The sequence below is a fragment of the Perca flavescens genome, chromosome 15 (genome assembly GCF_004354835.1).
Source record: "Perca flavescens isolate YP-PL-M2 chromosome 15, PFLA_1.0, whole genome shotgun sequence".
NCBI classification, from domain to species: Eukaryota; Metazoa; Chordata; class Actinopteri; order Perciformes; family Percidae; genus Perca; species Perca flavescens.
Window position 1 is genome coordinate 18,044,404 of NC_041345.1, and position 25,207 is coordinate 18,069,610.

The 25,207-nt window shown below is 39.7% G+C and overlaps 4 protein-coding genes across 8 annotated transcripts; 3 read left to right on the top strand and 1 right to left on the bottom strand.

The window, feature by feature from the left end:
* Window positions 1–490: 490 nt before the first annotated feature.
* On the bottom strand, window positions 491–4,575 carry nkiras2 (NFKB inhibitor interacting Ras-like 2). Of its 4 annotated transcripts, none has more exons than XM_028599504.1 (4): window positions 4,456–4,575; window positions 3,504–3,620; window positions 2,484–2,725; window positions 491–1,974 (listed from the first exon to the last, which is right to left on the bottom strand). In XM_028599504.1, exons 2-4 carry the CDS (start codon window positions 3,595–3,597, stop codon window positions 1,732–1,734), a joined length of 579 nt encoding a protein of 192 aa, XP_028455305.1. In that variant the 5' UTR covers window positions 3,598–3,620; window positions 4,456–4,575; the 3' UTR covers window positions 491–1,731. The 4 variants fall into 4 exon arrangements, with proteins under 4 accessions (XP_028455305.1, XP_028455304.1, XP_028455303.1 ...); XM_028599503.1 differs by lacking the exon at window positions 4,456–4,575 and adding an exon at window positions 4,079–4,163; XM_028599502.1 differs by lacking the exon at window positions 4,456–4,575 and adding an exon at window positions 4,025–4,122.
* A 235-nt stretch (window positions 4,576–4,810) lies between these two features.
* dnajc7 (DnaJ (Hsp40) homolog, subfamily C, member 7) lies at window positions 4,811–12,420 on the top strand. Of its 2 annotated transcripts, none has more exons than XM_028599501.1 (14): window positions 4,811–4,937; window positions 5,678–5,766; window positions 5,903–6,027; window positions 6,624–6,737; window positions 7,071–7,145; window positions 7,264–7,382; window positions 8,267–8,420; window positions 9,133–9,297; window positions 9,849–9,940; window positions 10,101–10,174; window positions 10,295–10,441; window positions 10,566–10,718; window positions 10,902–10,964; window positions 11,062–12,420. In XM_028599501.1, exons 1-14 carry the CDS (start codon window positions 4,864–4,866, stop codon window positions 11,097–11,099), a joined length of 1,482 nt encoding a protein of 493 aa, XP_028455302.1. In that variant the 5' UTR covers window positions 4,811–4,863; the 3' UTR covers window positions 11,100–12,420. The 2 variants fall into 2 exon arrangements, with proteins under 2 accessions (XP_028455302.1, XP_028455300.1); XM_028599499.1 differs by having other exon boundaries at window positions 4,812–4,937; window positions 10,902–10,973.
* Window positions 12,421–12,608: 188 nt separating this feature from the next.
* odad4 (outer dynein arm docking complex subunit 4) lies at window positions 12,609–16,430 on the top strand. Its single transcript, XM_028600239.1, has 11 exons — window positions 12,609–12,823; window positions 13,299–13,430; window positions 13,682–13,835; window positions 13,941–14,002; window positions 14,231–14,381; window positions 14,626–14,841; window positions 14,915–15,122; window positions 15,209–15,295; window positions 15,477–15,673; window positions 15,835–15,935; window positions 16,033–16,430. Exons 1-11 carry the CDS (start codon window positions 12,698–12,700, stop codon window positions 16,066–16,068), a joined length of 1,470 nt encoding a protein of 489 aa, XP_028456040.1. The 5' UTR covers window positions 12,609–12,697; the 3' UTR covers window positions 16,069–16,430.
* A 2,615-nt stretch (window positions 16,431–19,045) lies between these two features.
* cnp (2'',3''-cyclic nucleotide 3'' phosphodiesterase) lies at window positions 19,046–24,108 on the top strand. The gene is made up of 4 exons (XM_028600329.1): window positions 19,046–19,187; window positions 20,629–22,236; window positions 22,354–22,481; window positions 22,717–24,108. Exons 2-4 carry the CDS (start codon window positions 20,667–20,669, stop codon window positions 23,164–23,166), a joined length of 2,148 nt encoding a protein of 715 aa, XP_028456130.1. The 5' UTR covers window positions 19,046–19,187; window positions 20,629–20,666; the 3' UTR covers window positions 23,167–24,108.
* Window positions 24,109–25,207: the final 1,099 nt, after the last annotated feature.

Sequence of the window (25,207 nt, forward strand, 5' to 3'; positions counted from 1 at the left end):
TGGAGCTCCAATTACTCTGCTACAGATGTTCATACTACTTCTTTAAAGACTGTTGTAACTGAAGATTAGTTACAGCCTAGTGCAGAGATCCCAATGTTACTGAATCGTATACACATGGATATTTCCCTTTAAAACGGAGCCGAGAGACACTATGGACTGTATAAACAACGTGGATATCCTCATGCTCTGATCAGATATCTACTGGCCATACTACAACATAAATTAACTGATAATCACCCCAGACTGGGGTTGGGTTTATTACTTTAGAGTTATTTTGTCATTAAACTCCAAACGTTTCTTGCCCTTCACATTTCAGGATGTTACTAGTCACAGAGACAATTCACCAAATCCCTCCTTGTCAGGTCACAACTGACGGATGTTCTTTTATGATGCCTGTGACATTTTCAAATGCCCAATAATTACCAGGATGAAATAAAAGTTGTGCTGTATCTAATTACCTCATTCATTTTAGCACCACAACAAATTCTGGTTAGGCAGAGATAACAATATTTAATTTGTTAAAAACGTATCAAGTGAACACATTATATGGATTTTAATATCATAAAAGCTTGACATTTACAAAAAAGTTGCAATATGATACACAGTGTTGATAGCCTGAGGCACAGAAAAATTAATAAAGACTATATCAACAACTTTCCCCATTTCAAATAAACAAGCTGCTCATATTTTTATGCATGTTGCACCCTGAAAAAAACTTTAATGGTCGGCTAATGAATACTTTGGGGTTGTATCCTACAGCTTAGTATAAAATATACCAGCTTCATCTTCTAAATGATTAAGAGTTATGTTTATGCCAAGACATTTTACCATATAGAGTGCTCTGTCTTTCATGTGTCAAAACCAGAAAAAAGTAGCCCCTGAGCCTGCAGAAACTGCCTTTCATCTGAACATTTTCTTTTTCTCATATTTACATTTCTAAAGCCTGTACAGAAGGCAATACGTGGTAAGGAATGTCAATCATTCACTGCACAACACGCAACAGTGAATCTCAGCAAAGAACATATATAGTGTAACAAATCTCCAGATCAGCGTAGTTACTGTACATCATCAATAATGTATCAATAAAATACCTTTCCCTATCAAATATTTTACAAGAATGTGTGTGATGCAATAATTAGGTAACATGAGTAACTGCTGCCATTTCTGATTCAATCTGTGAATATATATAGTGTACACATGTAAATAAAATAGTAGCCAGTGTATGTGTGAACATGTCTAATTTATCTATATAGTGAGCACCATGAGTCTCTGATATCTTGAAACGCTGGACTGTTTAAGTATAAACTGAGATCAAAATGTTGATTGTCAGTAGTTTAAGAACTACATTATGTAGGTCGGAACATGACTGCTAGTGTTAACAGCAGTAATTGCAAAGAATGTGGATGAATAGTTTGAATCCAAACTAATACAATGGGAATGACAAACAAAAACACTTTGCATTCTTCAATTTCTGATAAAAGATTTTCACTCAGGTATAATTGAAGTATTTCACCAAAACATCAAATATGGATGCTATACTAATACCAACAGTACTAACTGTATTTAAATATCCATACAATCATCCTGCCATTTCTCCACACTCTCCAAACCAACTCTTATTACCTCAATCCTTCATAATATTTAAATAGTTTTTAAGTGAAACTAAGTTCCCTTTAATACACTTCTTCTCCCTTTGCTTCCCTCTTGAACATTACAACAGTGTCTGGTCATTTAGCTGTCTGTAGAACCACTGCCCTTATTCTTATTGCGACTGAGAGGGAAAGTGGACTTGCTCTGTGGTTGGGTCATTTTGCTGGCCAGGTAGACAAAGGGTTCGATCAGTGTGCGCCGGTCCACCACCGACACCTCCCACAGACGCACCTTCTCATTCTTCGCCCAGTTCTGGGCCATGTTAGAGTCAACTCTCCTCTCATCCTGCTTATCCAGCTTGTTACCCAGAACAACAATGGTCACCTGTGGATCAAGATCATCAGGTTAGCCCCATAGACAGTAGCCCCAAGTCAGTGTAATGTCTAGCTCTGTCCACATTGGTGTGCTTCACTACATCAGCTACAATATTAGCGATAGTAACAGCTATGGCCGGTTCTCTGTTGGGACTTTAAGATAATCAGAAGAAAATAACATTCAAATGAATCATATATAGATCTCATTCGCTGTCTGGGAGTTCCAGGTAAACTCATGAAAGCTGCTACCGCTGGCTGTGTGATGATGCCAGGCTTCAGAGCAACGGGCTGTGGGTCCAGAAGACTGGGGGAGTTTTCTCCCGACTACATGTAAATCACGCTCTCCTTGCCCCCTCCATGCCACACCAAAACAGTTACAGAAAGTTGAAAGTAAAAAACAATATCATTGTTATTTTATTTTTTTGAAAATTGTGTACTTTTGGTGGTATCGGTACCGACTACTAGATTTTTGGTACTGTGACATCCCTATTCCCAACCATGTATGGGTTGAGCCCTCACCTCTTTCTTGTCTCTGTGACGGTCAATGTCCTTCTTGAGGGCCTCCATCCGCTTAAAGGACTCTTTATTGTCAATGCTGTAGACCAGTACAAAGCCATCAGCAAAAGTGTAGTAATGTCGAGGAAACTCCATCCCATCCCGGAGTCCGCGGGTGTCATAGAAGCGCACATGCTCTCGTGTGCCACGGTCAGTTTCTATGGAGCCGATGTATATATCCTCCAGGGTCTCCATGGGCTCTGAGCCTAACCATTCATAAACAAAGACAGGCACGTATGGTTTGATATACTATATATAAGTATTAAGACAAATGCTTGTAATTAAAACATTGTAACTGAGCACTTTTACATTTCCTTACTTGAAACAAATAAAAATACACTTTGTATAATAGGGTGTCGAAAAAAAACATATGCCGAAATTTAACATTACACATGAGAGTCTTAATCTGGAGTTAGAAACTGCAGTCATTTTTACCTCAAAGAAATCTAATTTGGCAGCTATTGTGTGTGTGTGTGTGTGTGTGTGTGTGTGTGTGTGTGTGTGTGTGTGTGTGTGTGTGTGTGTGTGTGTGTGTGTGTGTGTGTGTGTGTGTGTGTGTGTGTGTGTGTCATTTATGCTATCAGCTGTTCATTGTAAGCTCTGGCTGTTCCTATGCCTGGCTGAAAGCAAAGCAACATTTCACTGCTGCAGAAGCATAAAAAATAAAATAGAATAAAAGAAAATACAAAATATTTTACACTTTTACAAATGTATACCAGACTTAATTAAGTTTTAGGGTTGGTAAATTTCTGAAACTAGGAAGATATCCAGCTGCAAAAAAAGCAACAAAAAAAGAAATGTCATGTGTAATGCTGGTCTTTAAAGTTTGTATCTTCATGAGCGAGTTGACTATGTATTGTAATTTACCTATACTGTAATTAAAATAATATATCTGTAACATAATTTTGACAATCAAAGTGTATACTATGTATGCAGTGCATCAAACGCAGGTAAATCATATATGAATTAAGGCAAACGGTATACCTGCAACATGATTGGCGTACAGTAGTTGTTCCAATACAGCTGTTTTACCAACTGCAGCCTGGCCACACACAACCACCTTACAGCTTTTGCCCATGACTTACTCTCAGATCATAAAATCTGTTTTTTGGAGTAGAAATAGAATAGAAAACTGTCAAAAAATACGTTAATGTCAGCACATAGCATTGTACTACACATGCGTTTTAGGTAACAACAATGCTAACATTTGATTATGTTATAAAAATGTAATAACTTAGAGAAAATAAAGATAGCAAAAATATAAACAATGCACGTTAGTCATGTTGATATGTTACAGTAACGTAAGCTAGCTGAGTATGCTAACGTTTCTCCAGTCCATGAAATTAGGAAATAGCTTAGCATTTGCTTTCGGTGAGATACAGAGCGACGATATAACATATCAAGTAGCTAATGTGACCCGACTAAAACTCGTGTCATCAAAAACATATACGCTGATATTAGCTACCTTCAACTGGATGTGTATTAGCTATAAGAATAATTCGTACTTGCAAGAAAACTGCTTCTCTTCATGGATTTAATATAAGAACTTCTTCCCTTACCTAACGGACTTGGGACTACTTCCTGTTTAAAGTCCCGGAAACTTATAAAGAAGGAAGAGTCATCACAATCGTCATTGGTGCCAAGCCCGTTTACTGTCTATGGCCAAGCCTATGTGCCAAGCATGGTGCCAAGCTGGTAGCTAGTATTTAAAATAGGTTACTATAGTGTTACTGGAAATTGTAATAGGGAATTCCCATGGTAATAGAGCAGCTTTGTTATCAATAACTAACCAATCATCAAATTGTTAATAACTGACTAATATTCCGGAGGGCTAACATTAGCCAGCTTTAATGTTTCCTAAATTATTGTCAGGATGTGGCGCTAATCGCCAAATTGTATATGCCTTAAAATATCTGGACCACTTTTGATCACTTACCGCCAGTCAGAACAGGGAGAGGTATTTGATATCAGTCATGTGTTGGACTTGCCCTGCTTGGTCATTTATCATGATGTGGCAGCTATCTTGGACCAAATAGGGACTGCAGCTGCTGGACAGAGCCACGATCTGTTGAAGACCAATAACAAGGAAAACAAAAAAACACATTTAGATAAAAACAAAAACAAAAATTAAAAAAAATCAGTCAGCATCACGCAATGTGTTTTTTTTTATTATTATGTGGAAGCATTTTTCACCCAAAGATGAAAACAACACAAATATGATGGGACTTGTCACCCCATGGCACAGATCTAGTGACGTATGACTGTTCCTTCTTTCTATTTTCCTTGTTTACAGTGTACGTAACGACTGCAGTATGTGGCCCCGCCCCTGCCCATTGACGGCAAAATGGCGACGGACAACTGTGATTCTGTGAACATGGACCCTGACATGGAACTGCTCAGTGACGAAGAATTAGAAAGGTAAAACAAATGAATGCTTTATTGTCAGCGTCAGAAATACATCTATAATGAAGCGTCTTACTGACATGTGTAATCAATAGTCCTTCCTGTATTAATTTCGTTCGCACTTCGCACTATTAAAGCTACATAGCGCGCCACCGCTGTTGAGCTAAATTCTGCCCCGGATAGCGTTTAGCTTGACTGTCCTCCTCCTCTTAGCTAGCTCCTGTGCTGGATTTCTGGGTTGCAGTCGGAAACTCCAATATCTATACATCTGTCGTTACCTACCAAGAGTACTGCTTTCACATGATTGTGATTTGTTTTCCCCCCTAGTGTGCTACTATCTGGATGGCTAGCTAGCTAGTTAATGACACCAGTCACTCACTGTGTGGTCGTGATGGAAAACATGAAAGACTTCCAAAAAAAGTAACGGCAGTGGCCCACAGCATGGTGTCATATGTTCCTGGCTCTGCTCCCTGTCAGCTTCACAAAATAGCTGTGTGTTTGATTGGAGTAGGCACTTCTGCCATGCTGGTTTGGCTCTTTCTATGTTTAGCTAACTCAGTCACAATACTAGACATGCTCTCTTTACCCATGATTACGAATGTGATGCTCAGACTTTTTTTTTTTTTTTTTTTTAAGTTCAGTAATCTGTTAAACAACCCACACCTGTATAGTTCTGCTCTGTCTATAACTACACTCATCTGAGAATTGTCTGCTAAATTATTTTTTTTAATTACTTTTTGTCCACTTTTACACAGGGAAGCGGAGGGCTTCAAAGAGCAAGGCAATGCCTTTTATATCAAAAAGGATTATGCAGAAGCATTCAATTATTACTCCAAGGCCATAGGTAATTATCCCTAAATCATTTGAGTAACTCTTCCTGTTTGTCGATGGGATTATGGTGATTTTCTGTTTGGATAAGAAATAAAAGTTTGAATTCTGTCTGTCCTTGATAGGATGTCAATAACTTGTTTGTTATACAGACATGTGTCCAAAGAATGCAAGTTACTATGGAAACCGGGCAGCCACGCTAATGATGTTGTGTCGGTACAGAGAGGCTTTAGAGGATTCCCAGCAAGCAGTACGACTAGATAACGACTTCATGAAGGTAGAGGGGGGAACGTGTACTCATGTAATATCTTACATTATTAAGCATTTTCACTCTGCAATGTGCAATTTGTTGAGTGTTATTTTTGTTTTGCTGTATACCCTTTTACTCAGTCTGCCTCCTCTACTAATGCTTTGCTACATGATTTCTTACATTTTCTAGAATGCTCTGGACAATTACTAGAGAAGGGACATGGCATGTGTGTTTGATTTGGCAGTCATTTGTGTAAATAGCATTTGCTTTATAATATAAGATATCATTAACTTGGAAGGTGGTTTTTAGATCTTGATCTTTGAGTGTAGTTGTTTACTACATCACAGAGCTATGTGCATGTTTAACTTGTAGAATGACCAGTTTTATGCATGTATACATTTTTGTGTACAGTGCTATGTGGCTCCTCGATACATAAGCTATAGCACATGCCTATAGTAGTTCAGTGGGTTGCAAAAGGGATAAAAAGGTGTGTCCTATAACAAACGTGTAAATTAGAGCTAGTAATGGTTTTCTTTTTGGGACACAGTGCCCAGCTTCTTTCAACCAGGAAATTGAGGAACTTTATCACTTCAGTTTGTGAACTGTAAGTCTTTTACCCACAGGGCCATCTGCGAGAGGGCAAGTGCCACCTCTCCCTTGGCAATGCTATGGCTGCCAGCCGCTGTTTCCAGAGGGTTCTGGAGCTGGAGCCAGACAACAGCCAGGTCCAGCAGGAGGTGGGTTGGCCTCAGTTTGACAGTGCATGATTTGACAACTTGGACATATCCACTATCGGATCAACTTTGGCCAAACTAGTGCAAATAAAGTGGGAAAAGTCTGATACTTAACGGTTTAAGGGGAGATCAAGTAGAGTTACTGTTAATTCTCAATGAGAAGGCCACAAGGCAAGTCTTAGGTTATTCACAGACTTACTGCTGCTTGCATTGACCTGGTTTTACGAGCACTAAGCATGGCACAAAAGAGAGGCCAGTGGTAGCCGTAAATAAACAAATGTACTACATGTCTTGAAATTGTCACTGAATTCTTCAAAATCCACAAATTCCTTTCAGCTGAAGAATGCAGACTCTGTCCTTGAATATGAGAGAATGGCAGAGATTGGATTTGAGAAGAGAGACTTCAGGATGGTAAGCTACACAGTGGTTACAATCTTATTAATTTTTTTCAATTGTGTGGTATGCCAGTCAACCGTAACCGCAATGTCAAGCAACACACAGACTGCGGGTGTTCTGTGATTGTCTCTAGGTTGTTTTTTGCATGGACCGTGCCTTGGAATCTGCCGCAGCCTGTCACAGGTTCAAGATACTGAAGGCAGAGTGCTTAGCCCTGCTGGGACGCTACCCTGAGGCTCAGTCTGTAGCCAGGTAAGACAGCATATTTGAAAAAATACTTTTTCAAATTCACTTATGTAATTGACATTATTGGAATTTGTCACAATGAGCTCAGAGGGAAAGCAGAATACACACACACACACACACACACACACACACACACACACACACGGCTGTGCATGTGCCATGCAGCTCTCGTTATGACCTATAAGTTAAATGCTTATCAGTTAGACACAACAAATGAGTAATCCTGTTTCCTAGAGCTGTGTAGAAACAGGAAAATCATGATATATGAACTGAAAGAAGTAATGTAAAATACACAGATCTGAAAAGTAAGACACCGCTATAGAGCCAGAATATGTTAATAAATGTTAGGCTCTGACTGCACCAGGTTTACTATTTCACAAATTTGCAATTACAGCTCCCAAAAAAATGACACATCCTTAAATTGACCACCCCAACCTTGTTAATTTGCCTTACAAATAAATATTCTCTGGGGGGGTTCCTTCAGGAACTGTGTGGAGCTTGCTTTTTTTTCAAAGAGGTCCGAGTCATTCTCACAATTTAAAGCTGGAAATTAATATCTTTGGCTGCTGCTCTGCTTCCATTATTAAAAAGCTGTCATGAAACGTATAGACTGCACAACTGTGTACCAGCATGTGACTTTAATAGCCAACAGCAAATAAAACCAACAACATTATGAATGTGTGTGTTGCTAATGAACCATCAGTTGCTTGTTAACTGTCCCATCACTGCAGGGAAGAATATAAATCAAAAGTTTACAGCAGTTTTCAGATGTCAACTAAACCTTTAAAGAGGATGGCACAAATACCATATTTTTTTATGTGATTTCTCTTTTGTTTCTTTTTTTATATGCTTTCTGTTAGCATTAATATGTATTATTTCTTCCTGTTTAGTGATATTCTGCGAATGGACTCCACTAATGCAGATGCACTGTACGTGCGTGGTCTTTGTCTGTACTATGAGGACTGCATTGACAAGGCTGTCCAGTTCTTTGTCCAGGCCCTGCGCATGGCTCCTGACCACGACAAGGCTCGGCTTGCATGCAGAGTGAGTCATTCAGTAGATAAGAGTTTTATAAATAAAAAACGTAAGCAAAAGAAGGGAATTCCTATGAATACGACCATTACATTTATGTCTAATAAAACATTTTACTCTAAAAGTGAGTGTTAAAGGTCCCATGACATGGTGCTCTTTGGATGCTTTTATATAGCCCCTAGTGGTCCCCCTAATACTGTATCTGAAGTCTCTTTCCAGAAATTCAGCCTTGGTGCAGAATTACAGCCACTAGAGCCAGTCCCACAATGAGCTTTCCTTAGTATGTGCCATTTCTGTGTCTGTAGCTATTGAGGAGGAGGAGAGAGGGTGGGGGCAAGGTGGAGGGTGGGGGTGTGGCCTTGACCAACTGCCACTTTGCTCGTTTGAAAGCCATGATGTCTCTCTCTCATGGGTGGGCCAAAATCTCTGGGTGGGCAAAGCAGAGAAAGGGGAGGTAACCTTCCAGGTCGGCCCATCTGAGCTTTCATTTTTTCAAAGGCGGAGCAGATACCCAGGACTCGGTTTACACTTATCGCCATTTCTAGCCACTGGGGGACCATAGGCAGGCTGGGGGAACGCATATTAATGTTAAAAGACCTCATAAAGTGAATTTTCATGCCATGGGACCTTTAATTGCCCAAGAAGATTCAACATTGTGGCTTTCTATTTAAGTCTGATTGACATTGCTGTTATTGTCCTATCTATGTATGCATTGTCCTTCCAGAATGCCAAAGCACTAAAAGCCAAGAAGGAGGAGGGGAACAAGGCGTTCAAGGAGGGAAACTTTGAGGCAGCCTATGAGCTATACTCTGAGGCACTAACAATAGACCCCAACAACATCAAGACTAATGCCAAGCTGTACTGTAATAGGGCCACTGTTGGATCTAAGGTGAGGAAGATGCACAGGATGCCATTGGTTGCATCAACATCTGACAAGTTGTTTTGGGTGGTCAACTGTAAAATGAATCTTAGCATCCTTGGTGGCTATTTGCTAATGTGTTGCTGAGTGATTATCCAAGCTAGGATACTTGTATTCATAAATTAGTAAATAGGATTAGTAAATAATGAGGAGGGGACAAACAAAATACAGAGAAATAAAGAGAAAAGGGAAAAAGTGACTCAAGATTGTTAGATGGACAGGAACACAGTCAAACAAAACCACAACCCGTGAATTAGTCTTTATAATGATAGATGAATCAGGCATACATTGATATATTAGCATAAGACATACCCCATGCACCTAACACACATACACACACCCTCATTTAGTTATTCAAAGTTATTTACTTTTCAGCGTTCTCCTTCAGTCCCTCTGATAGTGTAAGGTGTTTTGGTATCTTTGCCATATTGAACCTTATTTTGTCACATCAAGAGAACTAGGCCACTACTCTCTGTCTCCGCCGCACATGCAAACACTTTTTTTCTTTTTCTTTTGGAAAGCTGAAGAAACTAGAACAGGCCATTGAAGACTGCACAAAGGCCATTAAACTGGATGAGACCTACATCAAGGCCTATTTACGGAGAGCACAGTGGTACGTCCCAGGTTTTCTAACTTGGTTGTTAATAGAAGATCGTAGGTTCTCTGGTTTTCAGACCTGGACTAACAGAGCAAAGTATCATTATGTGCACTTATATTTTACTGTTCAAACTGGGTAGAGAAACGGTAACAGGCTTGTGCATACTGTGCTGCAGCTACATGGACACAGAGCAGTATGAAGAGGCAGTGCGAGATTATGAGAAGGTTTACCAGACAGAGAAGACAAAAGGTGAGAATCAGACTCCTCTATCGTGGCTGAGCTGACACAGCTCTCAGCACAGACATGTCCTCCTTATTATGCTTAATTGTTTGATAACATGTCCCGTCTCTTCTTATTGTTATTCTCTAGAACACAAGCACTTTCTGAAACAAGCACAGCTGGAGTTGAAGAAAAGTAAGCGGAAAGATTACTACCAAGTGCTTGGGGTGAATAAGAATGCCACAGAAGATGAGATCAAGAAAGCTTACCGCAAACGGGCACTGTTACACCACCCAGGTGCTTAACTGAACAGAAATAATAAAGCAATCATTGTCCAATTTTATGTAATACTGTATATATACACTTCTCCCTCGGCCTAAATGACTTCTGTTACCCCCCCCCGCCCTTTCCTTCCCGTCAGACCGTCACAGTGGAGCTAGTCCTGAGTTGCAGAAGGAAGAGGAGAAGAAGTTTAAGGAGGTGGGCGAGGCTTTCAGCGTGCTTTCGGATCCAAAGAAGAAGTCTCGCTATGACAGCGGTCAGGATCTTGAGGATGACGGCATGAACATGGGAGGTCAGCACCTGGGCAAGCCTTGGGTGGGGGTGGGGGTCTTAAGGGTGAACAAATTAAAGTGCAAGTCACGTCTGAGCTAATGAACCACGTGCTTATTATTAAACAGCTGTTTTTATGGTGAGAATCTGGCTGGAAAGTTCTCTGTTTTGATGTTGATTCTTATTTGCATTTTGTCTCCACCAGATTTTGATGCCAACAACATTTTCAAGGCATTCTTTGGAGGCCCAGGGGGTTTTAGTTTCGAAGGTAACTCAGGTACTAAAAAGAAACTGCTTTTTCTAATGTCAACCATTTAAAATGACGTTTCATTAACATTACTAATTGACTTGTTTGTTTGTTTTAGCATCTGGACCAGGAAATTTCTTCTTCCAGTTTGGTTAACTGGAGGATTTGTCTACCTAAACAGTTACTACATCAGGACTTTTCAACAATGTCAACCCCTGACCCACCATCCATATTTAATGACTGATTGCAAGTCAGATTCCCGTCTATGCCATTGACTGAATGAATGCTACCCAATGACCACATGCAACAAATGATTTTAGGCCTGTATAGCAAGGACACCAAGACGGCACAGACCGAGTTGCTTAGTGTTACTGGTTTTGGATTTGGTTTTCTTCCTTTCAGAATCAAACAAACTTTAAAGTCAGTAATGGCTAGCAACACTGTTCCAAATATTTTCTGGATTTTTGAGCTAGCAGAGATTATGCAGCTATTGTATCAGAGCTTTTAGGGATCCGTGCAGGAAGTGACATCCTGGGGAAACTCTTGAGATGCAACTGAGCATTTAGCAAGCTATCATCTGGCTCGTCTCAGCTTGAGGGGGCATTCTCTGCATGAAAGTTAATAACTTGCTTAATGATTTCTGAAGAAAATCACTTGGCAAGCAGCACCTTCCCCTTTTGAAGAATGTGCCAGACAGACAGTTGGCTGCTACGAATTCGCACTGAAAACTGCCTCCTTGTCATAAGCCAACAAGAGCACTTTTTGTAAAATTTACAGCTGGAGCCTAGACCTACACGTACAGTACAGCTGAAGCACATTAGAAAGATGGCAGTGGAGACAGCTGTGCTGGCTTTGTTGCCAGCAAAGTCCCCCTCCCTCTTGTTCTCAAAAGTTTTATGTTTGATGTTGCCATTCACAGATTGCTGAATTGTACATTTTACTGGAATGTAAAGTGTTCATTTGTGATGATAGTTTTTTCCATGATTTTATTTTGATATGTATATTTATTGTAAATTTGCTGTCTGATGGAACCATCGATGTAAGATCAGGACACCTTTCTGTTATATAAAAGTTTGAAAGAGACACTGATTATGAGCATCCCTTTGACACAAATTCAGGAAGATAATTGTGTTGTTTGGTCTACATGAAGTATTGTGCAGAAATAGATAATACTCTATGTTCCTTAAATATAGCAAGCTGTATAAATTTTACTTAATGTAACAGATAAGCATAAGAATAGAACGAATATGATGTTTGCTATTGTGGAAGAAAGTAATTAGGGCATGATGGATACCTGTATGTTCAATTAGCTACTTCCTAATGATGAGTGTGTTGTTCTCATGGTGCACTTAATGATGATAAGAAAAGCGTCCTCATCTTTGCTCATTGTTTTTTGCCCTTATGGTGAAATCATCCTCTCTTTATCCTTGAAAAGTATCAGCCATTTCAATAAAGTTGACATCCTCTGGGTTTCCCCCAAATAGTTTGTTTTCTTTTGTTTTAGTGGCATAGTGTTAATAATGATATCAATATTAGTAATAGTTGATAACATGGTCGTTATCAATATGAAATACATTGAGAGATGGTTGTTAGAATACATCCATGGTTGTACTAGGCCGGGCAAGCAGCAGATGGCACTGTTGCCCGCTCTTGGTTTGTTAGTGTGGTTGCTAGGATACCAGTTGACCGGAGATGCTAATCTTTTAGATGAGTTGAGTAGTCTGCAAGCGTTATGACACAAAAGTTTACATAAAATGTCAGATACAGACGGTATTCACGATGGTCAGAGGCCGAAGGGCGTATTCTCTACTTTAATGGCCGATGGGGATTGGCTGTACACTAAAGGAGAGTATAAAAAGGCTATAGACAGCTACACAACGGTAAGTGACGTTAGCTAGCTAGCTAGGCATGGCATGTTATCCTGACCAACTGAAGCTTATCATCCTCCTATTGTGATAGCTACAGAACATTTTGGAATTACAATAATGTTATATATATATATATATATAAAAAACTCTTTTGACCAGCAACATAAAATATTTGTATACGAGTCAAGTGTTTCTGTAAGATCACAATATAAATAGTGCAGTAATAAAGTAATAAATATTGAATAGGTGGATATGTGCAGTATGCATGTCTATAAAACATGTAGGATTTATATTGACAGTGTCACTACATGATATGTGCATGTTAAAAATGATGTGCATTTTAAGTAAAAATATAATCTATAATGGAAGTAAGTGGACGTTTTAGTGTACGACTGAATTTAACTGTTCGTCAGAGTGACAGCCTTTGGAACTGTTCTTATGTCTTTTAAAAGCATGTAGGGATATCTTGTTTTTGGTCTTTGTTTAGGCACTGACTTTAAAGCCTGACGACAAGACCTGCTTTGTTGGTCGAGCCAAATGTTATCTGAAGATGGGGCAATCTGACAACGCTTTAAAAGATGCAGAGGCTTCACTCAAAGAAGACAAGTCATTTTTCGAGGTAAACAGCAGGTTACAGTAATGTTTGCCTTTCACTGGCAAGACAAAACAAATTATATGTATAATGTATGTCTATGTAATACCAATATAACTAGCCTATATCTAAGTATAGAATCTATGTAATGTAATGTTTTTTTTTGTTCATGAAAATTGAATCCGTGTGTCTCAACTAATTGACAGCTCTCAAGTCAGCACCTTATGACTATGAAAATTAAAGCCCATAAGCAATTTTTTTTTCATGATTCATTTCAGGGTTTGTACCAGAAGGCAGAGGCATTGTACTACATGGGAGAATTTGAATTTGCGCTGGTGTTTTACCACAGAGGACAAAAGCTACGTCCACAAATACAGGAGTTCAGACTGGGTATCCAGAAAGCACAGGAGGCCATAGAAAACTCTGTTGGCAGTAAGTAATTCAATACTATTTTGTGGCTTGCACTAAATTGTAGTAACAGCATATGAAAATCCTCTTCACACCTAAAACCATTTGTTCTTCTCTGGCATCTTCTAGATCCTTCCTTTGTAAAACTGAAGATTAAGGGAGACCTCTCATTTCTCCAAAAAGATGAGGATGTGAGTCTTTGTTGTATTCCTCTTTAATAACCCAGTATTCCACAGGTAAACTTGGAAGTAGAGCTGGGGTAAGAATAATTGTACTCATACAATCTTGGCCAGGAAACAACCTGGTAACAAATGATTACTTTCCCAGAGTGTACAGCTATTTGTTCAGTTATTTGTTAAGTTTAACCCTGGCCTTCCCTACTGATGCACAATATTATGTTTCTTGACTGACGGGTAAAGAGGGCACAGCCAATTGCTGCTATTCAGCATCTGACGACGAAGAAAAAACAGCAGACCCTGAAGACCCCTAAGAGTGAGAAGACAACCAAACAACTGCTGGGAGAGTTTTACAGCGACAAGAAATATCTAGAAAACCTGCTTAAAGATGAAGGTACTGTGGTATTTCACTTAGGGCACACAATATATGTTTTAAATTTTGCTTACTGTTCGTGTCCACACCTCACTGTGCTTTTGTTTCTCTCTTTCATTCGCTGGCAGATTTAGTAAACAGTAGTGTTATCTTTATGTTATTCCTCCAGTCCTTACTGTTTAATATATTTATTTAAACCCACATACAGTCATGTTTTTCACTTTGAATAGAGTACTAATTAAAACTGTTAAACAATGATCTGCAGATTTGGTAAAAGGCAAGACGAAAGGTGGGGAACAATTGCAGGACGTCATTCAGGGCTGCCTCACATATCTCGACACTTGCACCGAGTTCTGGAACCAGGAGAAACCTATCTCAGCACAGGAAAAAGAGCGTAAGCTCATGCAGCAAAAAACCCTTCCAAGCACAACCTCTGATCCTGCTCAGTTTCTACTGAAGAGCCTGGATGACATTGATGCAGGTAAGGCATGCTGCTGGCTGAACTCCTGTCCTATTTAGCTGATCAAATGCTTATTGTATGTTCGTTGTTGTAGAGTTGACGTCTGGAAATGCAGAAGGTAGTCTCAAGAAGGCCGAAGAAGTGATGAAGATTGTGCAGGGCTGGTCAGAGAAAGAGGTGCCTAATAAGAAAGAGGTTTTGGGCAGCCTGCACAGTTGTATTGGGAATGCCTTTATCGACCTGGGAGACCTAGGCAAAGCTTTAGACCATCATCAAAAAGACTTGGAGTTTGCTAAACAGTGGTGAGAATTTGAAGAAAATTACACAATAGGAGTGAATGTGTTATACAACAATAGTTCAAATGTTCAGTAATGTTTCTTATCAACAGCAAACTCCCAGATGCAATGTCCAGGGCTCTGGACAACATTGGGCGGGTTTATGCTCAAATTGGACAGTTTTCACAGGCCATTGAGTTGTAAGTAAATAATGGAATAACAGCTGTACTTGTGTAGAATATGATACAGCCGTCCTTTGCTAAGCATGTTATTTTAATGGTAATCTTGTATAGTCATGCCTCTCTTGACGAGCATTGTTTTGTATTAGTTTATTGGTGGTTCGTTGTTTTATTTTATTTTCTCTGTATATTTTCAATTCAGCTGGGAGAAGAAGATTCCGTTGGTCCGTGGTGGTTTGGAGAAGACCTGGTTGTTTCATGAGATTGGTTGGTGTTACCTGGAGCTCAATCGCCACGAAGAAGCCCGAGACTCTGGGGTCCGTTCAGTTGCTGCAGCTGATGAAATTGCTGATGAGAAATGGCAGATAAATGCCAATGTTTTGGTGGCACAATCAGAATGTAATTATTTACTTTTCTAATATTTGCAAAACCAATTACTGTGAAATGTCAACTTATTTGCTGGAAATTTGGAAAAAATGTTTAATACTTCAGTGCTGTTGTCATTGTACAAACTACAGACCTGATCTCTGATCACTCATTTTGTTTCTGTTTCATCTCAGTGAAACTTGGAAACTTTGAATCCTGTGTCTCCCACTTTGAGAGAGCCTTGACTCTGGCCCAACTGCAAGAGGATCACTCTGCCATGAATGTCATTCAGAAGGTTCCCTCTCTGTTGTCATATAGCTTTCCCTTCGCCATCTTTGTAGTTCCATTTAAAGACGTTTTTTTATTGCTGACATTTATCATTCTGCTTTCAGGCCCTTGATGAAGCAAAGCAACACCTACCACAGTGAGGATGTTCAGTCAAGATGTATGGTGATACATTGTGATTCAGACTGCTAAGTGAGAAAAAGACCTACAGAAGACATCAATCATCAAATAAAAGTTAATAGAACAAAAGACACCAATAAAAGTCATCTCCCTCTAATGGTTAACTGAAATATTTGGGTTTTTGTAAATGCAAACTGCTTAAAATGCATGAATGCAATTTGATGAAAACCTTAGAAACAAGTTTTTCAATTATAATAATAATATAATAATAATACAAAAAGAAATGGCTGGTCAATATGACCCAGTATCTGCTTATAGATCTTGGTACACAAAGGCTTGAGTAGTAACTTCTCAAAGGTCAAAATAAAAACAGTTCAGTATGAAACACTGGATCTCAGGGTTGTTCTTTATAAGATCATACTGTGAAATTAATAATGAGAGCATTGGTCTCACAGTGTTATAGACAGTAGTGAATTGTGCAAAGTTATACTGTTCTCTGAAGTTAAAAAAAACATGTATATGGAGAAGTGATTCAAAGCTCAATATCTGGCCTGGATCCTTTTTTAAAGTATTGCCACTATTTTCAATTATAGTCCAAATCCATTTCGGAGGCTGCATTTTTGGTAGAATTCTATGAAAACTGAAACATCTATTATCTAGAAAATGTGTCACTTATATACAAAAAAGGGGGGAATCTTATCACACACTTTGACAAGCACACTGCAACCTGCCAACCATGAAGTTCTTTTGCCTTTTGATAACTTCAGTGTTTTCCATACAGAGCTCTACTTGCTGCAGGGAACTTCCCCTTGCCACGTCTCAATTACATCTGTCACCAGGCACACATGGGGTGATATACACACAGTTTAATGCCTCCTTTCATGCTAATATGAGTGTATTGTTTGTGTGTAGATCAGAGACAGTAGAACTACAATTTATGGGCATTGCCTACTGTTTGGTTGTACCTCATTTTGTCTAAAAGTTTGATAATGAATGTGAAACTAAGCACTGTGTATCTTTTAATTAGAAGGGTTTGGTCATGTTCCAAAGCTTAAGTCTTACTGAATATTGAGGAAGGTTTTACTGATACATTGCTGTGCACATATCCAAACCACTGTGGTCTTGAAACTCTTTGTTTGCGAGGCCTACTTTTGGGGATAGGAGTGGCATCACATATAAACAGAGGTGTATAAAGTACTAGACACTCATACTTGAGTAAAAGTACAAGTGCTCTATCAAAAAGTGACTTGAGTAGAAGTAGAAGTGCTCTTTAAGCACCCCAAGTATTTTATTTTAAAATGTACTACTCAAGTACTAAAAGTACAAGTATTGTGTTATGTAGTTATTAAAGAAAGCAGTCAAATTTTGAATATCATATTGTTGGAGTTCAACTATTTACTATGTATTAAGACGGTGCATTACAGGCAGTCACAAGCTGTACATTGCTGGATATGAAGGAAGTATCTGAAATAAACCCCAAAAGGTACATTAATGTCACAGCTGTTTAACTACTATTATCTGAAATAACAGTGGGTTATTAATCACTTAACAAACACTGAAATAAAATGTGTGATGTAGTGGAACGTTAGCAAGCTATCAAAATACAGATAAACTAGCAGCCTCACATCACAGGGTCAAACAGTTAACATTCAGGACTCACTGCAGACTGAAACAACTCAGGAATAACTTCATCTGCTGCAACAACAGCTAAATAGAAAGAGTACAAACTTACATTGTCTCTGACTTCTGAATGGACAACTATAATGAAAAGAAACACGACGCAATCTCTGGGATTTCTCTAATTATCGTACATAACTAACGTAGCCCTAACTACGCACGTAACCTACACAGTCCACAGCGTGAGGAATTCACAACAGTAACTAGTAACTATGCAGCACATAAAAAATGTATCGGAGTAAAAGTATTAAACTCATCAAAAATATGTACTCAAGTAAAAGTGGAAGTAGGAAAAAAAATAATACTCCAGTAGAGTGCAAATACAGCTTTTTAGTACCTAAGTACAGTAGGCTAGTGAAGTAGTTCTACTTCGTTACAGCTCTGCATATAAAGTGACTGTTGTTTACACAAGCTCAAGGTGTATAAATACTAACAGTATTAAAGGTGCTCTAAGTGATGTGACTCGTTTTTTAGGCTACAACATTTTTCGTCACATACAGCAAACATCTTCTCACTATCCGCTAGCTTCCTGTCCCCTGAACACACTGTAAAAAAACACGGTCTCTGAAGACAGCTCAGGCTCCACAAACGGCAACAAAAACAAACTGCGCCGACCTGCCCCACGAACCATAACAAACAGTGTGTTCAACAGTGTTGAGCCACAACAGTGTGTTCCAGCCAATAACTGATCACTGCAGCAGCGTTAGCACATAGGCTACTTCCACAATGCGTGTTCATGACTCAACCAGCTCCTTCTTGTCGGTTATTGGCTGGAACACTGTTTGTTATGGTTCGTTGTGCAGGTTGGCGCAGTTTATTTTTGTTGCCGTTTATGGAGCCTGGGCTGTCTACAGAGACCGCGTTTTTTTACAGTGTGTTCAGGGGACAGGCAGCTAGCGGATAGTGAGGAGATGTTTGCTGTATGTGACAAAAAATGTTGTAGCCTAAAATACGCGTCACATCACTTGGAGCACCTTTAAGCATTAATAAATAGACATGCACTATGAACTGAAAAATGGTAAATAGTGGTAAATGGAAAAACATTACAAAAGGAGGTAGCGAGGCAAAAACATTGTTTTCTTTGAAAATGGGGAGAGTAACCCTAAATATACTGTAGCCTACAGTAAAACCCATCTTTATTTTTTCTGAACTTTGTAGCTTTATTTTTATGTTTTATTGCTTGTTTTATGCTCTTTTAAAAAAAAATAGAAATAACGGTTTAAAATGCTAAATACAAATAGGTAACAAAAAAAAACGGGTGTATAAAAAAATCTTCTCCAGTATCGTCCTTCCGGTCTTCAGGGGCGTGTCCGTGGGCCCGCCCAGTTGCGCGTTCCCGAGAATTTCCGTTTTCCTTCTTGAAGAGTGAAGCGGGTGCATGTCTATGCCAAGCTTTGCCTTGTCATTATCCAGAAAGAAACGCGTGGTCAGCGGCACTACCGACAGCTCCACTGCAACGTAACTGGTAAGCATTTTTAGCAAACAAAAGCCCTTCATACAGGATGCTGCATCTCGTCTATATACTTTTTTTCATATATTTCAGCCTAAAATAAGTTGCTCCATAACATACAGTGATTTATAATCGCCAGAAAAACATCAAACTTGTTTAGACGTGGCGCTGTAGTTGGTTACTTTATAGCCAAATTTACTGGCTGCCAGGCTAAATTGTTTTTGTCTGGCGTGCTAGCGTTAGGTGCACGCCACTCCCCGCCTGGCCACATTGTGCTAGTTAATTAAATGTAATGTCGGTTTTCTCTGTTTTTAAACAACGTTCTAGCACAATTGGACGCAGCCTTTGACACTTATTCATATTATCCTTATTCGTGTAATGTATTTAATCCAGACTTGCCATAAACACAAAAATAATCATCCTCTCACTTACTGCGCCATTTACTGTACCTTGCTTTTTTTTATCGAATAAGATAAAGCTGAATACATCTGAAAGTGTATATTCCCAATTTGCATCTGTTTCGGTTATGTGCTCCCCAGCTGGAAAAATACAGTTTGTTTGTCTTTGTTGCTACATTGGGTTGTGTTGTGAGAGCTTCCCCTTCTGTCTCATGACACGATGTGGTTTCACACATCTGTTTAATCCAGCCTTTAACAACACATTTTATACTGCTATTTAAATTTAACCTGCCACACGGTGGAGAATGTAATACTATGGAGTCATCACTTTTCCGCGATGCCACGTTTTCTTAACTACCCTTTGTCTATACAGTATACAGTCTATTGGCAAGGATGGGCGAAGTTAATTTAGCAAAACAAGGTTTTAAATACAGCATTTTGCTTTCATACATGCTTGTGTTTCTGTATCACTGGCATACTGTCTTTGTGTTCTTAACAAATGGAAATTTAAAATTAGGATGAGCTGTAGTGCCAAAATGTTGTCACAACCCCTACTGTTTGCACAAGAGTACAACACCACTACTGAACACAAATGGACATTATAGGCTAAGGTTGTTGCAGAGTCATTGGAGCCACATTGGTATTCATGGTATTCATGTCCTGCACTTCCAAAATTTGTAATATAAAAAAAGAAAGATCCACCCCTACAACTCTATTCTTTCTAAAATCATGGTTATTGAGTAACTTCCTGTTTGAGAAGTAATTACAGCAGTCTTTATAAAACTATTTGATTTTGGCCTCTAGAAGGCCATGTGGCATGCAGAAGTGACAGTATTTATGAGCATATTCACACATTTATTACATACAAATAATCCTGTACATCAGACTATTATAAATAGTGCTAGTTAAAGAACCTATTTTATCAAAAGTAACCTTTCATTCACGTTTAACTTAGACACATGGGCAAAAGTTGCTTAAGTTTGTTTGTATTTAAACCATTTCAGTCATCGTTGGTCTAAATAGACACTTTCTCTCTTTCTTTTACTTATGTATTTAAGGTACATGGTGGTGTGTAAAGTCAGACTTTTAGCCGGACATGGACGCTGAAAAGAGTGGCGAGGTTTTAGATGTGTCAGAAACTCCACAGCAAGAGGAGACTGATATGGAACAAGAGTTTGTGTCAAAATTGGAGACACCAGAGGAATTCACAGAGCCTGAGAAGCCACCAGCTGCTGATGAAGAGAAGGAGCAGCTGGCACTGAATGGCCATGATACAAAAGTCATGAACATGAAAGAAACAGAAGAGTTGATTGTGACAGAAAATGTTACACTGTCTGAGGAAAAACCAGAAATGAAGATTGAGGACAGCTTGCCCAAAGAAATATCTGAAATGGAGGCAGTGCCTGCGGTGGCACCACCAGAACCAGATGAGTCATCTAAAAAGATCTCTGACCCAGTTGCAGCTTTAGACACAGAACCAGAAAACGCCCAGCCTAAACAGCAGCCTGCGCCAAAGAATGACCCAGAACCTTTGCCTGTGCAAACACCTCTGTCCGAGAGTGCCCCTAAACCAAAGCCAGAGAAGTTGGCAGAATCAGTTCCACAAGCTGAACTAGAAGGGCAAACAATACTTAAACCAACTGCGCTGCAGCAGGCAGTAGATACACAACCACCCAGCCAAGAGGAAAAAGTGTCACAACAAGTGAAAAGGGAGACCGAATTGCAGACTGCAATGGATACAGAAGAAGTTGCCAAAAATGTGGCAGAAAAAGATGTTGCAGCTGAGCCTATTCGGGATGTGGAAGAAGAAAAACCAGCAGATGCAGTAAAAGCGACTGTGTTGGTGGCAGACGTTTCCTCAGAAAAGCCAACAGAAGCTGTGACTACAAAGGAGGAGGCATCAGCTGAAATTGAAAGTGTGAAACCTGCAGACGACGAGAAGGAAGTTGAACCAGAAAAATCAGTTGACTCTGATACTCTGAAGGGAGCTGAAGCAGCAGCAGCAGCAAGTGTCAAATCTGAGAAGAATGATGCGGAGCTTCCAAAGGAAGAGGAAACAGTCCCTGCATCTGGCTCCCTGTCCTTTGCTCTCCTGGAACAAGAGCAGACCATAGGCGCCCTGCGAACCTCTCGTACCCTTGTCGTCCTCCGGGGCCTTCCAGGAAGTGGTAAAAGCTTCTTGGCACGTGCCATAGCTGATGCCTACAAAGACCACTGCTCTGTCGTCTGTGCTGATGAACATGGGGTAAAGCCAGAGAATCCAGAATCATCGGTGGAGGGATACAAGGCTCTGGATGAGGCTGTGGTGGCCTGCTGCAGTGCAGGAACCGCTTCCTCTGTGCTGGTGGTGGTGGATGACAGCAACCACACCCAGGATCGACTGGCCCGCCTGGGGGAGATTGCCGAGCAACACAACCTTGTTGCGGTCTTTTTGGAGCCACGTACTGAATGGAGCAGAGATGCAGCGCAGCTGACCAAGAGGACCAAGCGTGGACTGGAGGAAGCCCAACTGGAAGCCATGAGAGGTCAACTTGAGGAAATGTCCCTTCCTCTTTACTTTGGCTGGTTTCTTCTTTCCTCCATCCAGGACAAGGTTAGGTGCACAGCAATGGACTTCCTTAAAACGCTGGACACCTTGGAGGCCTTCAAGAAACACTTGATTGACTGTGAGTGTATTTAAAGTTTTATGGTCATTTATGGCAAAGGTATTACAACTATTAAGTCTTTTAAACAGAAAGCTTTGGCATTTCTAAGATGTAACTGATCTTGCCTTGTATTTACAGTCACTGGGAAAGCTGAGAAGGAGGTGGATTTGGAGCAGTACTTTGAAGCCAAAGGAACCCTCCATTGCACAACAAAATTCTGTGACTATGGAAAAGCAGAGGGTGCCAAAGATTATGCAGAGAAACCAGTAAGAAACCGGTCATTAAATTGTGTGCTTGTTTTTAAAAAAATAAATTGCGGTAAGTAATCAAATAAATATAGATCTGATGGCTACATGTTTTGTAGGCATGTTAATTTATTACTTTTCTTTTTATTTCATGTATTATTGAGTGAACATTTCAAAGAGCAACATCCTAGCATAGTAATGTTTGACAATATTAAAGTTAATCTTGTGATATTTCCTTATCATTTCCGCTTTCCAGGCTGTTAAAGATTTCTATGGTTCTGCATTCGAGCTGTCGCTGAGTGCTCTCTTTGTGACTCCTCGCACTGTTGGTGCCAGAGTGTCCCTCACAGAGGAGCAGCTTTTGCTGTGGCCAGCTGATGCCGAAAAGGAGGCAGGGTCTGCCTCCCTGCCTTTGGGAAGCCGCGCCCATGTTACTCTAGGATGTGCCGAGGGTGTTGAGCCAGTTCAAACAGGTCTGGATCTGCTCGAAATCCTGGCACTGCAGCAGGAAGGCCATCAGGGGGAGCTCATCGAGGAGATGGAGCTCGGCTCGCTGACCTATTACGGAGAAGGAAGGTGGCTGCTCAGTCTCAGAGAGCCTATCTGCTCCTCAGCCTGCTTCTCCAGCTTCTATGGGCGCAAGGAGCTCGATCCGGCCAAAAAAGAACCAGAGAAGAAAAAGAAGCCAAAGTGCACCATATTGTAAATGGCAAACGTGGGGTTGTATGGCCGGGATGACTGGTGAATTAAAACTTAGGCTTACTCTGTGCAAGGTTTGTGTGTTTGTGCAGTGTTTAGGGTTTCACTTATAGCCACCCTAAATCCACAAGCTGTGTGCCTTTTTTACTGTTGATTTGCACCACAACCCAAGATGCCTTCAATCCAGTTAGGCTTGTTGTCAACGATGTTCTATCTTGTTTCACATATCGGTGCCAGAGTTGCAGAACCTGGCTATTTGCTGAGGTGTTAGCTGCAGCTTTAGACTATGGTAGTATATCCTCCTCCCACAGCCCAACAGTAATCTAAAACTTAGATTTCCTCCTCTATACATGTCCGTGTCTCTCAGTATTCAGATGTGAAAAAAATAGGTACTTATCATTGCATGCATCCCAGGTTAATGATATCAGCATAGTAACACATTTCTACCCTGCTTAAAGTACCTCTGTCGCCTTAGAACAAAATGTGTCTGGTGTTTTTCTTTTGTCTTAGTCGTAAGTGAAAAAGATTAGCTGTCATTTCAGTGTGCGATGCCTAGGAAGTAATTGTTACAATAGCATATGGGCCAAAGTTATCTATTTGATTAAGTGTATTAGAATCATTGTCATTTATAGAGGTCCTTCCTTGTAAAATCTTTGCACTGTGCGTAGTTTGAAAGGGAGAATGCTGATGAATTTGGCATTTTGTTTCAGCAGCTTGCACTTAGTACTTATCTAATGCTGTGAATCCAAGTTCATGTTTTGCAATCTTTTCTACTGTGCAAGACTGCACCCTTGATCCCTTTTATTCTCTTGAACAGCACTTCATGTATTGCGACTATTGTGACTGTAATTTTTGAAGGACAATTCCTACTTTGTGTAGCTCTTATGAATCACTATTTTTGCACTTGTTTTGTACACTTAATAAAAAAGAACATGCTTTGCTCCAGTAATGCAACTTTCTGTGTGTTCAGTACTGCTAATGCAGTTTGGTGACTTTTTATCTGCACATTCATTTTCTCAAAGCATGTGGTTGTAGTTGACCATATAAACCAGCAGAGGGTACTAATCCTTTGTGTAGTGTTTTTTTAAAGACATCTGTGGTAAGATATTTTTTTTTTTTCCATTCAGATTTGAGCAAGCTTCTTGTGTCAGAATTGGCTTCAACAAGGATAACTGCCTCAGGACTATTCAAATACTGCATTTTCAAACATTGTACCTCAGACTGGGTTGCACCATTTGTCTGATCACCCTACAGTTTGCCCTTGCTTAATCCGACAGTAAAAATACAAAATGTATCATAGGCTGTATAGTTGCCAAAAAATAACTGGTGATGGAGCAAGTGCTCAGCTGTAATATCCACACTCAATTTCTGACCCATCACACCTCTTATTTAATCGGGTTAGCATCCACAAATTCTATCATACTGCATGTGTGCTTTACATAATAGTTATAATTCTTGTCAGGTTACATTTGCATCTTATGAGTGACAGCCACAGTTCTAACACAATCTACGACAAATACTGCTCCTGCTGTCTGGAAAGACACAAAGGGTTAGACATTTTATACTACAGTTCATATAAAAACTAGTGGGAGAAGTACACGGAAGTAAAGTATTTCAGATTTTGAAAAAGTACAAAAGTATTAGCATCAAAATATACTTAAAGTTTAAACAGAAAAAGTACTCATCTTGTGTATTGTACTAGACAGCTTATGAATTTCACCAACAAATTAATAAAGTCCTATCTTCTTTTTGGTCCAATGTACACCCACAGCCCTGTCAGATGAACTCATGTACCCCTTCATCAATTCCCAATTGTATTCCAAATGTAAAACACTATTCATTATACAAAAGTGGATATAGTTACTTTTTCACACAATTGAACTGTCAATATTTAGGTTGGTTTGGCCAGAAATTGTACTACAGTACTACATCTACTTTGATGGAAGCTGGATGGATGTTTCAACCATTTATCCATTACTTTTAGCTTGCTGTTGGAACTATTTAGTCCGTACTTTTATCTAGCCATTTCAGCTACTTATGCAATATGT

Excerpts from the sequence above, each read along its gene's own strand:
- dnajc7 (XM_028599499.1), top strand. The coding sequence starts at position 4,864 with ATGGCGACGGACAACTGTGATTCTGTGAACATGGACCCTGACATGGAA. Across the intron at positions 8,421-9,132 it reads AGGCTCGGCTTGCATGCAGA|AATGCCAAAGCACTAAAAGC; the intron begins GTGAGTCATTCA and ends TTGTCCTTCCAG. Across the intron at positions 10,719-10,901 it reads TGACGGCATGAACATGGGAG|ATTTTGATGCCAACAACATT; the intron begins GTCAGCACCTGG and ends TGTCTCCACCAG.
- odad4 (XM_028600239.1), top strand. The coding sequence starts at position 12,698 with ATGTCAGATACAGACGGTATTCACGATGGTCAGAGGCCGAAGGGCGTA. Across the intron at positions 14,842-14,914 it reads CCTGGATGACATTGATGCAG|AGTTGACGTCTGGAAATGCA; the intron begins GTAAGGCATGCT and ends TCGTTGTTGTAG. Across the intron at positions 15,123-15,208 it reads TTGGAGTTTGCTAAACAGTG|CAAACTCCCAGATGCAATGT; the intron begins GTGAGAATTTGA and ends TCTTATCAACAG.
- nkiras2 (XM_028599504.1), bottom strand. The coding sequence starts at position 3,597 with ATGGGCAAAAGCTGTAAGGTGGTTGTGTGTGGCCAGGCTGCAGTTGGT. Across the intron at positions 2,726-3,503 it reads GTACGCCAATCATGTTGCAG|GCTCAGAGCCCATGGAGACC; the intron begins GTATACCGTTTG and ends ATGAATGGTTAG. Across the intron at positions 1,975-2,483 it reads GTCACAGAGACAAGAAAGAG|GTGACCATTGTTGTTCTGGG; the intron begins GTGAGGGCTCAA and ends CTTGATCCACAG.
- cnp (XM_028600329.1), top strand. The coding sequence starts at position 20,667 with ATGGACGCTGAAAAGAGTGGCGAGGTTTTAGATGTGTCAGAAACTCCA. Across the intron at positions 22,237-22,353 it reads CAAGAAACACTTGATTGACT|TCACTGGGAAAGCTGAGAAG; the intron begins GTGAGTGTATTT and ends TTGTATTTACAG. Across the intron at positions 22,482-22,716 it reads AAGATTATGCAGAGAAACCA|GCTGTTAAAGATTTCTATGG; the intron begins GTAAGAAACCGG and ends TCCGCTTTCCAG.